Source organism: Coloeus monedula (genome assembly GCF_965178545.1).
Source record: "Coloeus monedula genome assembly, chromosome: 5".
Lineage (NCBI taxonomy): Eukaryota > Metazoa > Chordata > Aves > Passeriformes > Corvidae > Coloeus > Coloeus monedula.
Genome location: NC_138785.1, coordinates 63,239,311 through 63,255,697, shown reverse-complemented (window position 1 = coordinate 63,255,697; position 16,387 = coordinate 63,239,311). Strand labels below are relative to the sequence as shown.

Below are 16,387 nucleotides of genomic sequence, written 5' to 3'. Positions count from 1 at the left end.
AAATGACCTCCAATGTGATACTGTGCAAAACTTCCCAGCTGTGCTGAAAAGAGGCACCTGATAAATTCAAGTATCCCCATCAGCCTCTCGCTACAGAGCACATGAATTATTTTTCCTAGGATTTAGCTAATTCAGAGTTTGGCTTAGGGTTTGGTTTTTTTTTTTCCTTCAGGTAAGTGCACAAACGGTAATTGTTTAACTTTGAATCTGACCAATATTTGATATGAATATCTTTGAGGGAGCTCTCCCCCTCCAAGGAACCAGATTTTTAGCTAATAATTCTTAGTCTGAAAATTCAGTAAAAGTTATATGCCAATATTCTCTAACAATTTCCGCAAAAAAGGCTGAAAAACAAGTCTCAGAGTTGTTATTATGATACAGATGAGGTACCAGGATTAAGCCTTTTGTCTCTTAAAAAGCAACCTTTCCAAAGAAAACAAGTACTCTCCCTCCTCTTGCAAAACTTCCCACATCTGACTTGAGTCACTTTTTCATTTTCAGGACATGTAACAACTCCTAACAAATGCACCATAGTAAGTTATTAAGTAGATATCCATACAAAGGGTAAAAGCTAAAAGGAGAAATTTTAACGTTAATTCTGAATCCCAAGACCATCGCCTTTTTTCCCCTTACATGCACAAAATTGTGAAACTTTTATTCATATGTTTGTCAGGAGAAAAAAAAGTTTAAAAAATTAAAATATTTTGTGCTTAAATTTCAGAGCCGGGAAGAACGTTTGGGTATTTTAAAAAGAGCCTACAGATGATCTAACAAAAGGAGGAGAAAGGCCTAAGTTTGGCTTATTTCCAGTAAGGGAAGCTGTCAAAACTTGAATTTACTTGCTACCTTACTCCTTTTTTTTTCCCCAGGTGGAAAGAGCTAGTTGGCAGGTTTTCAAAGCTAGAAGCACCCTGAAGACATGATTTTACTTCATAGATTATCTGATGGGCTGAAGCACAACTGTGGGGCTCTGAATGGTGGGGGCTGGACTGGACACTGGGCAGCACATCTGTAGGTGCCTTTGGCATCTTCCCAACTGCAGCTCTGGGTAATGCTCAAGAGGGTGCTCATAGCTGGAGTGCAGTCATTGCCTCACTGTCCCCAGAAGTTTCCCCTTCTCTATCATGTTTTCACTGCTAACCCCTCTCCCTGGTCCTGGTGCTGACTGACACAAAGGCAAAAAGGAACCTAAAGCAGGCTCAGTGGGGGAAGTCAGGGAAATGGCAGGATGGATCTGTGACATGCAGCCACAGTGGCCAGAGAGGTTCTAAGTCACAATGAAAGCAGTGGGAAGCAGTATGTGTAGACTTGACAGCTACAAAAACTTCACCTGGCACACCAGATTTCACTGATGGCTTTAAAACTGCCAAGTGCAACTTCAAGAATCTCACACCAGAATATTTTAAACATTCTAAATCGTAGTTTTCAGTGAAAGCTGCTATCAGCACAACACAAACTGGTCACAATGTCAAAGCATAATGAACAAATGTTGTACCCATTTAATTCAAGTTTGTACTTTATGTTTATTTGCAAAATACAAGTAATTAAACAAACATTCTATTTCAGTTTCCACTACAGACTTTTAGGTACAATTTCAGTTTCTGTGGCTTGTCCATTACTGGTACCATCTCAACACCAGCCTTGGTATTTGCATTTCACACACCAGCATGGACTATACCTTAGTGTAACCAATCAGGACAAATAGCAAATTTTGTACACAATATTTAATGCTAAGTAAAAGCCTGGGGACTTTATAAAACCTTGCTTGGGTGTGAAATGTTGTGCCCTTTCAAAAAACAGTGGTCACTATCTTCTGGACAAACAGTGAAACAGTGATTGCTGTACGCAAACATCACCATCAGGTACTGACTCTAAAATGACTTTTTCTAGAAAACACCAAATAAATACAAGCAGTAAATGCAACATAAGCTGTTGTCAGCTACCTATTCTAAATCATACATGTGAAAATACAAATGGGCACATTGTGAATACTTAAAGAGTAAAGTGCTTTTAACATTGAGCAAGTGAATGCATCTAGTGTTGTACCACAGACAATATATCCATTTTGGACAAAACAGTTTCCATGCAATTAGCAGCAATCCCCTGCATTCATTTATAATAATCAAGTAGTATATATTACTTCAGTCATACAGGGTTTAAAGTCAGGATACAGTATATACACTTGCAAAACTCAATCAATGCTCTATATTGGCACACTTTTTGAGCATCTCTACAGCAAGGCAGATTTTTGTTGGGGCTTTTTTATCTCTTAAGAAGCCACACCTTTGGTAGTGTAAATGCAGTGGACACTGAAAATACCACTGAACCAATATGCGAGCACATTATGCAGCTGACAGGAATGGGAAGAAGAAAAAATCAAAAGCAAATTTAATGGCTTTATGCACTGTACTCCTCCAGTCCTGCTCTATTTTCACGTGCCTCCCTGCAGGTAAGAGTTTAGACATGCAATTCAAGCAAGTGATTGCTTTCAGTTCAAAGACAGGCCATTTACTGCCAAGACGACCCTCCAGAATGGTACTGAATTCAATTATACTCCCTTGCCTCAAGTTCAGCAACACTTTTTTAAACTCATTGCTTGCCTTCAGCACAATATCTTTGGTTATATCATCCTCCTCGATAGGCTTGCTTCCATTTTTGCTACTGAAAGGCATGCCCACAGTTATTTCAAATTTGTACCGATCAAACATTTTCATGTGGCATTTATGCTTTGTCAAAAACTTCAGACGACACAACTCCTCCTCCTCCAGTGTAACATTTTTGGGATCACAAAGAGGATAGGTTTCACCATACAAGCATCTCATCCAATCGCCAATAAAAAAGGGAAGCATATTTATTGCAGATTCTGCACTATTGTCGATTTCTGTCACGCGCACATATTTGAACCGCCCAGTCCATGTCACTCGGTGTCCTTCCAGGTGACTGCACAAAATCTGGGTACGTGCCATGTTAGTCTCCTTCCAGGCCCGGGGTCCACAGAGGAAACCATACTGATTCCATGTCAGGGTGGAGTTGTAAACTTTCATTCCCTCAGATCGATACACATAGAACCAACAGAACAGCACTACAGCTGTAATCCACACCAGAATGAGTTTCACAATCGAGCTTCGAGTGAGAGATTTAACTACTTCAACTACAGAGAAGTTAACCTTTGTCCACCATCGAAAGAGCAAAGGAACAGCACACAAAACCAGGGTCACCACAATTTTCATGAGCTCCAAAGACAAAAACCACTTAATGATGTGGACAAGACACATCAATGCAATGCCTACACCCAGCACTGGGAGTGCAAAGAGGAACAGGAAGTAACCGATGGATGCACGAACGAGCCCAATGCCAGAGGACTCTCGCAGAATGACCACGGAGAGTTCACACCACATAAAGCACACCAGGTATGGGACCAGGTAGCAGTAGGTGCCTTTAAAATTCCGTAGTTGGGCCATTCTAAAGAAAAGATAGAACAAGTACAAAAACAGAAGGCATGGGATGCTTACATTGATCACAAAGAAATGGCCTACAGGAACTGTAAAGAAGGTTTTACCTAAGAATTTCAAGTAGCCAAAATTCCCAGGTAATACCTGCAATAGGGATAAGCAACCTGCAGCTATCTCAGTCATTAATGCCCTTCGTGTGTAAGGCTCTGCACATGTGCTTAAACTCATGTAACTTGTCACTGTGAAGAAAACTGAGACAGTAGCTAACTCTGAGCATGGTATACAGTCTTTGCTTGCTATAGGGAAGGAAAAAATTACAAAGAATACCGAGAGTAAAAAATAAATGTATGGCTCTAAGTGATTCCATCCAAAGTTTACCTCAGCTTGCTCAACATCTAGGTTTGGTTCAAAACGAAGCAGTAAGTCAGTCAAAGCACGGAAGTTTTCCCAAGCCTTACTGTCCTGAAAAACCTTCAGTGTGCAAATCACCATAGAAATGAAGGACAAATAGAATATGACTAATGGAATAATAAAGGCAAAAAAATCAATTGTCAGATTACTGATGATGAAGAAAAAGATGAGAGCATTGATATGGTGTGTTGGAACAATGGTAGACAGCCAATGCATTCCTGCCTTCGATGCAATATCTATAAGGTATTCTTTAATTTCCATAATGGCATGAAGTGGATATTTTACAACCTGGAAAAAGAGAAAGAAGCATTTTATTAATGAGCAGTTTTGTATCTTTACATCACAGATATTCTTAGCTGCAGCAGTAGCAGCCAGTTGTCTAACCTCAGCTGACATGCAAAGATTTATATTTCAGATCAATGTTGCCAATAAAATAAGATTACTGTGTCTGAGATTATTAGCTCCATTTTGATTAATTCAGTCAGACAAAGCTCAGAGGCGATTTTGATTTCAGGCAAGATGTATTTCATTACCTTTGACACATATAATTAAATGGCTTCCTAGTCAAATATTCTGCTAACTTCATACTGAAGATAAACTACATGGCTACAGTCCTGCAGTACCTTAAGTCATTACTTGAGCTGCAAGTACTGTACTTTAAAGCATGTAACTGCCACATTCTGCAAGGATTATGCTATACATTCTATGCATAGGCATTACTTCCTGCAGTGTATATGATTCATATACACATACAGGAAGTCTTTACAGCTGGAGTTTTATCTTTAAACAATCCTTCCCAAGCATCTAAAGATGCAGCTGTCAAAACCTGTTTTGGAAGCGGCAGCAGTATATTAAATTCAATTACTACACGTTTACAGATTCTTTTAACTCCACAACAATAACTGTAGAGGATCTTAAAATTCTACCTATTTTACGTGGCATTTTCCATCACAGTTGCTGGACAACAGAGAAACTGCTGGATTGAACACCAACCACACCCTTTACAAATGATCCATTAAAAGGTACAGGATTTTTCAAACACACATTCAAATACCACATATGGACATTAGATGCTGCAATCCATCCTCCTTCCCCCGTAAAATGACTGTTTTTATGTTTTCCCAGATCTTACCTTTTTATATTAATTAGTTCAAGGGAAAGGCCAAGAATGTTCCAGCAAATACCTGTGGCACTGTGATGAACTGGGACAACACATGCCCCAATGATTTGGGCAAAAACTTGTTTATTTGTGAAGGTATCTCTGTTCTTTGTAAGTGCATCTCTTTCGGACGATTACCATTCAAAAGCTCGGAAAGAGACACCTTTCACTCCCCCTTTTTTCCCCTCCCCTACACTATGATAATGAACAAAACTACAGCAAAAACCCTCAGGTCAGCAGCCACACACCCCCTACCTTACTTAAAATTTATGCCAATATTGAAGGCACGCACCCTAATCTTCCCTTCTCCTTTCACTATGTAGAGATATAGCAGAGACAAATGCTGTAGAAGCTAACAGCAAGTTTCACCTTTCTTGAATTCCCCTCAGAATATTTGCATGCTATGGATAATTTTTCCTGCCTGTTTGCTCCTGTTTAAATTAGAAAGATAGGAAGCAGATAATAACATCTATAATAAAAATAGGGCAGTGATGACAGGTACATTTAAATCCTCACTGAAGATATAATAAAGGTAGATTGTCCTCTTATAGGGAAAACCATTATCCCTTTTTTAAAAATACGTGACTCATATGTATGAAACTTAAAACATATATATGAGGTCAAGTCCAAAAAGAAGTTACAGCAACAATTCTTGTACTGGTCTATACAGACTGAACATCAGTATTGAGAGAGAAGTGCAAGTCATTCTTATTTTGTCTGGGATGCTTAAGTCAAGAGTCCATTTAACATAACCTGTTCCACATTGCCTTTTTACCTTCAGTCGTAGGGGTAATTCTTCAGGACTCTTCCCTGCCAACTCATCATCTTCCTCTTCCTGCATAATCAGGTTAGAAGGGATGATACCCTTTGCGTACTTCTTGGTAATTTCAACGAAGTCATCCAAAGCAATAAATTTTTTAGCTAGAAAGATAAAATGAAAATTTGGAGTAAATTTTATCACAACACTGTATTGATTATGAATTGGAATAATAATTTTCTTTCCTGCCAGAAGCTAGTCTACAAAAACTGAATTACTGACAACATAGGTTTACCTTGCAACTTGTCCTGAGGGCTCTGCTGAAAACAAGCAGCTCCTTGTGCTAGCAATGTATGACTACTCTACATCTTGTAAGACCAGCAAGTAAGTTTATTATACTGGTAAGTGGAAGAACAGAGTGAATGAATGTAGCTTATCTGCAAGTATTCCACAGAAAAAAAAGACTACTGCGTTAGGTCATGGTTTTAAATCATAAACTATTGTATCTGCTTCAGAGAAATCTTTAACAGCTGCATTAGAAAGAGAGACTTGGACAGGAGCAGTAATGAATTATCTGTATGTCATCAACTGAAAAACTGATTTCTGATTTGTCATTTAACAGTCATTTTTCTGAGTTCAGAAGTTACAAACACATAATTATGGGAAATACACAATTATTATATCTATGAGACTAAGTACAGGTTACTTACAGTGTATTAATTTAATATTCTATGTAGCTATACAAAGGGCCTCCCCCAAACGGTATCAACTGTGATCTAAAACAGATAGCCAGCAACAAAATAGACCCTGCTCAGTTTACATAGAGGCAAAATTCATCCCTCTGCCCTGGAAGATCTTTATCCACTCCTGTCAGTACAAGGGAGGCATGAGGTTACTTCTGAAAAATCTAGGGAAATGGCAGGACAGAAGATGATTTATGCACTGGTTCAAACTCTTTGCACCCAGTTCTCTACATTAGCATGTATTAACTAGTTTCTACTGCAGACAAGCTTGATGCATTTTGTAAAGGAGGATAATTAACAACAATTTTTTTCCATACACTAAAGCAAATGACATTGCTATATACATGAAAGAATTGAATGACAAAAATCTGTAACACACCTCCTACGCAGTAAATTTAACTAGTCAGCTGACAAAAAGATATGAAAGCTGGACTGCTTAATACTAGTTTGAGATTTTAAAGAGACAGAAAACTGAAGTGCTTCATGAAAATTTAAAATCAGAGGATTAACGGGTTTCGGCCCAGAAAATTTTTAATTTAAATATGCTACATTTATAGAAGCACCATATAAATAGCTCAGTATTTAATACTGAAAACACTGTAGATATGGAACAAAACAAAGTATTTGTCTCAAGATACATACTACAGGAAGAGGAATTTTAAGAGTTCAACAAGAAATCAGCATCTTACAATCTCTCTTTTGGTTTAATCTCAGAATATGGATGCTGCCTTTTGCATGGAATTTTACCACTCCCCCTCCTCCACGCGTGAACCTTTATGTCCCACAAAATACCATCTGGCATGCCTCCCAAGAAACAAGAAAGGATTTATTTTTGCTAACTATTCTTACTATTCACAGACTGTAAGGCAACATTACTTGCACCAAGAAATCTGTGAGACTCTTTAGCTGTCTTGGTGGGCTTCAGATTAAGCCTAATACGAAATATGTCATCTAAATTTACTGTCTTATTGGGAAAAAATATACAGTGCTGAAATAGTTTTATTTGTGCAGAATCAGCAAGCAGACATGGTTAGAACCTCACAAAAATACCTTAACAGCACTGTTATGGGATCATGCAACATCCTGGGAAGGAAGGAGTTACTAAATTACTATGTATAGATGGCCTATCCACTGCAATGACATGTACCCTCTCAAGCACGCAACAACTGCCCATTGACAATGTCACCTCTAATTTTCTGTTTATACCTCCATTAAGGACAACCCAGATCAGATATCTGCAAACACGTATCTGGCTTAAAAATTATTTTCCAAGCATTGGCAGTGTACTAACTCTGAAAGAAGAATCTCCTTCTGGCAAAGTAAATGAAGAAACTCAGTGAGTCAGAGAAGTAAATGTTGCAGAGTAACAGCTTTCTTGTTCCTCCCTGAAAAGATAAAAGCTCTCTAGAGAAGAAGTAACAGCTTAATTCCTACTTAAAGTGTTTGATGAAAACTTTTAATTTTAAATGTCATTAGTATTTTGTCACCCAAGTGTCTCTTAAATTGATATAAAAAGCATATTTTGTAGATTCTACTTTATTATTCATAGATTTTTTTTTTCAGTTCGGTTATGATAAATTCCCTGGCCTCCCCCCATCCACCCTAGAGAAAGAAAAATACTCCCATCAATTTCTGCCTGCACTTACATATAGGTTCATTTACTGCCCTGTTACTTTATCTGCAATTTAAGCCTTAAAAAAAAAATCGTATTTGCCAGTTCCTTTTCTGATAACTCTCTGAATTACTGAAGAATCCAGAACAAAATGACTTGCTGTGCACTCACTTAGTAGCAGCACATGCCAGTTCACCCAAAGGAATGGAAAGAACCCCAATGCAACAGAGTTCAAATGAACCCAAATACATCTGCATTATTATACAATGACTGGACAATGGAACACAACAGTCTTCTCCTTGAAGGACTGTTTCTACTTCCCAGAAGTGCCAGCCAAGTCACAAAAACAGCTGACACAGTCTCACAGAAGGTTTAACAGGACCACAAGCTTGCTTTCCAAAATATTATTTCTCACATCACTTACTCCCTTATTCACACACAGGTATGTGCCTCTGCTCCTCTTTTACTTCTGTCAAAGTTAATGTAAAACTGAAATATTCTACTCTTCTTAGGAATGTTATTTTTCAAGTCACCTGTGTAATGAGCACAATCCTTGAAGGTAAAGCCCAAATTTATCTAATGAAATGTAAATCTAATCTTTCAATGAATTTAAACCTGCAAACCTCCATATTTGGCTCCCTATTCCATGTATGACACTTTAGTTTCACAAAATCTCAACAACAGATGTATTAGTTGCTATTATAAATATATCTAATAATATGCTTTGTGACATTTAAAGTGCTCTTCAAGTACAGATCTAGATTGCACATGAACTATTACATATGACTTAGTGCATTTCAAGAAACTGAGATTTTCCTGACAATGAATAATTGAACCTTATGTTAAATACTGTTCTTGAAAAACTACACACGCTGCATTGTTGATAACTCATTTTCTTAATAAAACACTTTGACTTTCCTCCTAAAAGCCCAACAACACATCAGCATTTCTTAGTTGTGCCAGACTAAGGAGAACTTTCAATTCCAATCCCCACCCCACCAAACCTTACAAAACTCACAGACTCAGGTCTACAAATCTGACCCTGCGTGTGTTAAGGGATTTAATTCTTCGTAATACATGAACTAAGCTGCTGTAAATAATGAAAGAAGTGTCTTGGTGCATCTTTCCTAAATCAGTCATTGAACAAATATGAAAAGACAAATATTAATTATAAGGGAAGGGCAAACGGAAACAAGGCAAATAGAGTGAAGGATCTGTCTGCATTGAATTGGTGCATAATTAATTCCCTCACTGTAATCAGAAAGCTTACTGCAGTTAGAACCAAAAAAAATATTGCAAGTGCAAAATCTTCTTTGCTGAATAGACTTTTGAGTGCTGAAAGGGCAAGAATATAAAAATAACAAACGACATGCAAACTCCCTTTAGCAGTTGACTTTAATGGTGATGTCTTCCGTGACTTCACATGCAGATCAATTATTTGTCTTGCACACAGAACAAACTGACACTATCAGTTTATTGCAATCCTAACCTTCTATACATTCTTAGTCTGGCAGCACAACGTTGTTTACCAAAGCAAACCAGAAACTAAAACGACTGGCCAAGACTGAAAGCAGCAGCATGCACTCACATTCACTGTTCACTAATCGCTCCAGCATCCTTCTCTGCTTCTGCACGGACTTTGGGACTGGGCCAGGCTGCTTCTCACCATCTGGTTCAATAACAGAAGTTTATGCAAAATCAAAGCAGTCAATTAAAGTGATCAAACAGTCACAGCAACATCTGGAGAATGGTATTTCCTCAAAGTAAGGAAAAGACAAACTTACATATAAATAGGTAAGAAGTGGCAATAGTTTTCTATATTCCTGTTACTGTATTAGAAAAGGAAACAGGACTGCCATAGCTAACATTTAGTGCTGTAGTAGCAGAGAGAACCAGGTGTCTTGAAGACTGAATTTGTAAATTGAAACATCTAGTGAGGTATAATCAGGATGACTGTTAGAAGGAAAAAAAAAATCAAATACAGCAAAGCCATAAAATACGTATTTTCCAAAGACAGTGAGTGCTAAATGAAGATATTTTAAATATATAGTCACTTGAGTATGTGCTTAATTGACCCACGACCTACAGCAAGTGTTGGTTCAAAGAGCACAGTTATTAAAAGACACTTAGTCATTGAAAGAGTTACATTATCTTAAGTAGATCATACATTTACTATTATCTCGTGCCTGATTGTTCATAAAGCCCTTTAGGCTTCTAGCTGTATTGTGCTCATAAGTCTGTATTTTATCAATACCATGAATCAGTTCATGAACAAACCTTCACCATCAACTTGCCCAACATTTTCCAGTAGTTCAGAAACTGCTAGTTGCTTCTTCTTTTTCGGGTTTAACTTCCAATACATGACCAAGGCAGCTTTTCGCACAGCTCTTTCCAAGTCAGTCTCAGATGATAACTTTTTCACTTCTTCCTCATTTTCAGAAGTGATGCCTCAAGAAAAGAAAAAACACATTATACACTTATCCCAAACACATGCAGAAATGGTAGATTTGCTCACAATTTATTTTTCTCAGTTTAGTCTGAAAATTAGCAAGTTTCAGCCACATTCTGACCACCTAAGTAAATTACGGAAATGTCCATCTGTGTCTATTGCTTATCAAAATCTAAGCACATTGCTTAGGTTTAAACTGTACTTCAAAGATGTGCAAGACATGCATTATACTATGTCTTACTTCAACTTTTGAAGTACAGCAGATGAGGCAAAAGGTAGTGCATATATGCATGGGTGACATGCAAAGGCACCAAGAACTGAATAAAAGTTGTTTTTCTTTTTTTGTTTTGGTGGGGATTTTCCCCCCCTTGTAGGAGTTCGGATAGTTGGCAGATGAGAAGAGACCAAGCATGGGAAGCAGCATGAAGGAAGACGAGAATCTTAAAGTGGGAGAAGACAGTGAAAAAGACCAATTAGAAGAGAGGTTGGAGAGGGGCAAAAGAATGAAACAACAGCAGATACATAGCTGGTGTGTGCTTATATATGATCTTCAGAGTCAAAGAAAAGAAGCTTCAATTAAAGGTGAGGAAGGGAAGAACAAACATGGATTTAATGAAGGAATTCAAGCAAATAATTAATAAAAATACTTTAATAAGCAGTATTGGTATTTAATGCTTTTTGAATTACCTATCGTAATAGTCTGTTAGCAACTACTCATGCAATTTTGCCACGATCATTTCCATCATACTTTAGCCCCTCTTTCAGAGTTAAAATGAGTACAGTATTGTTTCAGATAATGTGGGAGTGCAAGCAGGAAGCCTCAGAGAACCCATACCTCTTCTGTCTGCCAGGCATCTACGCAACAGTTTGACAGCTTCTCTTCGACCTTGCTTAGCAGCAAGGATGAACCAGTCAACTGCACTGCAATTGTTAAGTTCTTCATCCTCCTCTTCTGCTAATCTCAAGAAGTGCTTCCCCACCTATAATAAATAGGAAACAAAATTCCTTCAATTACTGAAATACACTCTACTTTGTCTCTATGTCTCTCTCTCTTCTTCCTTCTCACCCCCTGGAACTCAGCTAACATAAATTCTCTCTGAACAAAAGGCCAAAACATTTGCTCCTAGCACTAAAGAACATAGTTGTAAGCTGATCTTCTGATTGGAAAGATCTAGAAGAACTGCAAACAAGAAGGAATTGCAACACATTTGGCCAGGTCAGTGAATTAGCTGCCATTGGTGCTCAGGCATCTGGCAAGATCAGGTGAAGCTCCCAATGTTAAAAGTTTTCTTGAATTCTTTTCCTCCTACAACAATAACCAGACAATACTGCTAGCCTCATTTTAGAGCCAGAAAAAGTAAGTGTAATATAATCTGGTGCCAGTGACAATCAGAAATTCAGATGAAGCTATTGACAAAGCCTTGACATGGAAGCACGCTTCAAGCAGTGCAGTCCCTGACTCACAGCAGCTCAGTCACTGAAGGTCAAAGCAAACTCATGATTAACTGGTGAATGGAATAAAACTAATACTGCTTAAGCATCAAGAAAATTCAGTGAAAAAGCATATAAAAATTCTGCTATTCAGGATTACAGAAATTACCAAGCAGCTGCCTATATTACAGGTTTTACAGGTAAGAAAAAAACACCACCTTTTTTCTTCCTTCTAAAAACTAAAATATATGAAAATATACTAGTAAATATATTTATGCAATAGTATGAAACACTTCTGCTTATCACAACACAAGGCAATAAAAAGTTAAATGGCAGAAAATTACCAAAACTACTGGACATTTTATCTGCATACCTGGAGAATCTGGGAAATGCTTTTGCTTGTCTCACTGCACACTCTCTCTCTCTCCCCCTAATGTTACTTCAGCTACATTCTAGGAGCAATTAATGCAATACCTTAAGAGTATAGCTTCATAAATCCAGAGTATTTTCTGCTGGAAAAAAGATAACAGTTTGAAAGTTTCTCTGAAACTTTCATTTGTTACTGCAGCATTTGTTACTGCCACTAAAGGTGACTAAAGAAATACTGTTGAAAGATTAATAAATCACATTATCCTTATGTAGATTAAATGCACTGATTTAATCAGAAAGGTCTTTCTTCTTCCAGTAAAGGTTGTTTCTCCAGCCATTTAACTGGTGTCATACACTTAAGTGAGTGCTCCAACAACTTCCACATAAACAATTATTGGGGAGACATTAAATCCATAGCACATACAGTGAAGCTATCCAAAACCATACAGAAACAAGGAGAAAATTAGGCTAGGTAATCCAAACATTGATTACGAAGTCATGCCAGAGTTCAATGGGAAGTGCGCACCCCAAGAAGAGAGTGTATGAGACAAAAAAGAAAAAAAGATTTCAGCAATTGCATGGTAATCTATCACTCAACTGCAGATGTACCTTCAGCTATTTATTTCAGAAAGGAATTGCTTGGACAAGTTACATGGCAAATAACATCCATCTGACAAGAACAGCTGTTTCTTAAGCATGTTTGTATTTATAGCCATTGAGATTTTGAGCAAAGCTTCAAGAGTAGCAGCACTTAATCATCTAGCTCTTAAGTTTCTAAGGACCTCTTGGACATAGAAACACTTATTGCAACATCAACTAAGATCTTGGGACTAGTCATAGCACGAAAGGCTAGTGCACAAGCAAAATAATAGTGTAACACCTGTTTTATGACTGAATTGCTTTTAGGCTTGTCTGGTTTTAATAGCAAAGTTCCTACATCAAACCACCTGAAAACAGCTGCAAAGCTCTGGCCTGCAACAGTCAAAGGACAAAGAATGGATAGGAAAAGGTGTTAACCTCAGATCTGTCATTTAAGCAGACTGGGATTCTCTCTTTCCCATGAGTTAAAACAGTGAAATTAAGTCGTAGTTGGTAACAACTTAACACAGACCCTCACACTACTTCTCTAAAGGCTGCTCCCGTCTGCGGCTTTGCTAAGTGAGGTGGTCATCTCAAGCAGTCCCCTTGCAGACATCCTCTGGTTAAAGACACAGAACTGCCTTTCCTCCATTAGAGAATTCCAGCTGTGGGGGTTTTATTTATGTAACTGCCATACAGTTATTTTGCAATTAAAAAAAAAAAATACATGAAGTTTTAGTAATACATGTTGACAGCCATTGAACCATCTGATTTCTTGTGTTCAATTTCGTAATTGTTAACAAACAGCACAAAAGTGGCATCTCAGCTTCTCATTCATACTCCTACAATGGTAAGAAATAAAAATACGTTTTTCTAATTGATTCTAAAGGAATGTATTCAACAATAGAGAAGAAATGAATTTCTTTTAGGGTTTTAAAAACTAAAATCTAATTCTCTCTCCAAAAGTAACAAGAAATGTGACTGCATAAAAAAGAAATTACTGTATTTTGCGTTCCATTTCAGGCATGCTGAAGCAAAATTTATGCTGTATCATTTTATGATAAGAATCCTATTATTGTGTGGGAATAGAAAATGTACACAATTAAAGAGATAAAGGAAGGGAGTGAAAGTGGAATTAATTGCAAAGGAGATAAACCCCATCATTTATATACATACATATGCATCATAGACTTAAAGATTCTCTAAGTATTTCTGAGTATTCTTACTCAAATGGAACTTATATCCTGAAAGAATATTATGGAGTTTGCTTTCTTTGATAAGGAGGAATAGCACCAAAAGATGGATTTTACAGCAATGATTCCCTCAAGGATAATGTTTCATCCTCCACAAACCTACCAGCTGTTTCAAAGTGAGAAATTTGTTACTGTCTCAAGTTGCAACTCTGAGGTCAGCCTGCCCCTCAAACCAGTTGAGATGGAATGGGGAACAAGCCTAACACTGCTGTATTTTTTTTTACCAGCTTTAAAAGAATTTCTTTCCCATCCTCACTTCTGATTTTTATTTACAGTAAGAGTGGTGATCCTTGGGGAAAAATCCAAACCACCAATGAGCATGTAGGAGACTGCAATCACTCCCATTTGGCATCAAAGCTGGAAAAGAATGCTCAGGTAAAACACTAACCAAGTTAAACACAAATTAAAACTCTTCTAGACAGTTTTAAGCTATTTATAATAGACCAATACACCAGACAAAGGAATGCAGTGGAAACCTGGTACAATTTTTCTAAAATCTACGGGAAAACCTGAAGTGCTAACAAATTCAGGGACAGAATTTCTATTATTAATTCAATTTTATCTGCCATTAAATAAGTAAACACAGCTAATTTCAATAAACAAGGAGGGGCTTATTTTCTAAAATGTGTACATTCACCAGAGAAATGGTATATGAGCAAAACATCAGCCAACCAACCTCTGACCCTGCTAAAGCACCTCAGTGGCAGTTTCTTCCATGGAGTCCAGCCTAAGAGCCCTGGTATCTTTGTATACAGTGCAGTGCTGAACCAACAACATTTAACAGTCCCTATCTGCACACCTCCACACATGCTTCTTTAAAAAAAAAAGCAAAATCAGTTCTTTTCCATGGTAAAGAGTTGGACCTGAAGCCACTCATGCTCTCAAGGAAGCGGCGTTTCTCAAGGCAGAGAAACCATATGGCATCACCTTTCTTTGAACAGTTTCGCATCTAAGCAGACACAGTTCAACTGAGGAAGTGATAACAGTTCTACAGCAGGCAGTGCTATTTTTGGAATTAAGAGCAAAGAAGACTGGACAAAAACCATATAAAATTACCTCTGTTTGTGCTTTTGGTTCTCCAGCTTTGGCCCTCTCAAGCAGTTCTTCAAAGAGCACTTCAGGTTCTTCCTTCATGCCCTCTAAATTAATTTGATAAAGAACATCGTTTACTAGCAATAGTTTGAAGTATTTTAAAAATCATTGCTACATGTGGTTGAAGAATTAAGTAATCATAACTAAAAAATCCAACACAAGTGTTTTGCAAGAACAGTGGAAATTAACTTATGACAATATTGACCCTCCATCTCAGCACTGTACTTCAGTATATTTACCCTTATTATTTGGTACATGCCACAGGATGACATAGTTTACAGTTTCTGATTTACTTCCACAAAATTCCTTTCTCAATATTCATTTTCATTACAATTCAATGTAATGTACAATACAACATTCATAGTCATTACAATAAATATGAGCCCATGTGGAACATATAATATGGATCAGCTTTTGTACTATTACTATTCTTTTCTTGATATGACTTCAGTCTTTCACCTGTCAATCTCTATTTACCACTGGAACATTTTCTAGAATTTTGAAAAAGTAATCAGCGTTTAAAGCAGTGTATTTGAAAGTTCAGTTCCTCAATCTCTGGAGCATACAGAAACTAACAATTACACCTGCTAATCCTTGGGTATTTTTCATTTTGCTCCACACTCCACTTAGTATTTTTATTCTTTCCCATTTACTGAACAGATACAGACTTAAACAACTGGTTTTCTTCAAAAGCATCACACTGCTCTATCAGCCAATCATAAAGAAAAACTCAAGACCTTTATCTGATATCCAGTGTTCGTAAACAACATCATGGTGCATGCTACTTGATGAATGAAGAATTAGTTAATGGCAAAGCTGACAAAGGCCAGAACTGCTACTCTTTTATGAGACGTCTTCTTGTAAATTAGTTCAGAAAAATTTTAAAAAGAAAAATCAATACAACTTGTGTGTTTTAAGTTGGGTAAAAATGGACAACTGACCACTGATTCAGAGTTACAGCTTTACTGACCAACCAATCTAAAATTATAGTTAGAAAGGCAGACCCAAATTCTACAATAAGCACCAAAGTGTGACCTCTATTTACCACATTACCCCACACAAACACAGTGTGACACTTCA

The 16,387-nt window shown here is 37.4% G+C and overlaps 1 protein-coding gene across 2 annotated transcripts in view; it reads right to left on the bottom strand.

The window, feature by feature from the left end:
- Positions 1–1,498: 1,498 nt before the first annotated feature.
- Positions 1,499–16,387, bottom strand: part of WFS1 (wolframin ER transmembrane glycoprotein) — a 33,149-nt gene continuing 18,260 nt past the window's right edge. For both annotated transcript variants that reach the window (XM_082282239.1, XM_082282240.1), the window contains exons 3-8: positions 15,272–15,354; positions 11,419–11,563; positions 10,412–10,582; positions 9,723–9,803; positions 5,798–5,943; positions 1,499–4,151 (exon numbers count right to left, since the gene is read on the bottom strand). In XM_082282239.1, the coding sequence (XP_082138365.1) occupies positions 2,343–4,151; positions 5,798–5,943; positions 9,723–9,803; positions 10,412–10,582; positions 11,419–11,563; positions 15,272–15,354 (2,435 nt within the window). In that variant the 3' untranslated portion in view covers positions 1,499–2,342. The remainder of the gene's footprint in view (positions 4,152–5,797; positions 5,944–9,722; positions 9,804–10,411; positions 10,583–11,418; positions 11,564–15,271; positions 15,355–16,387) is intronic.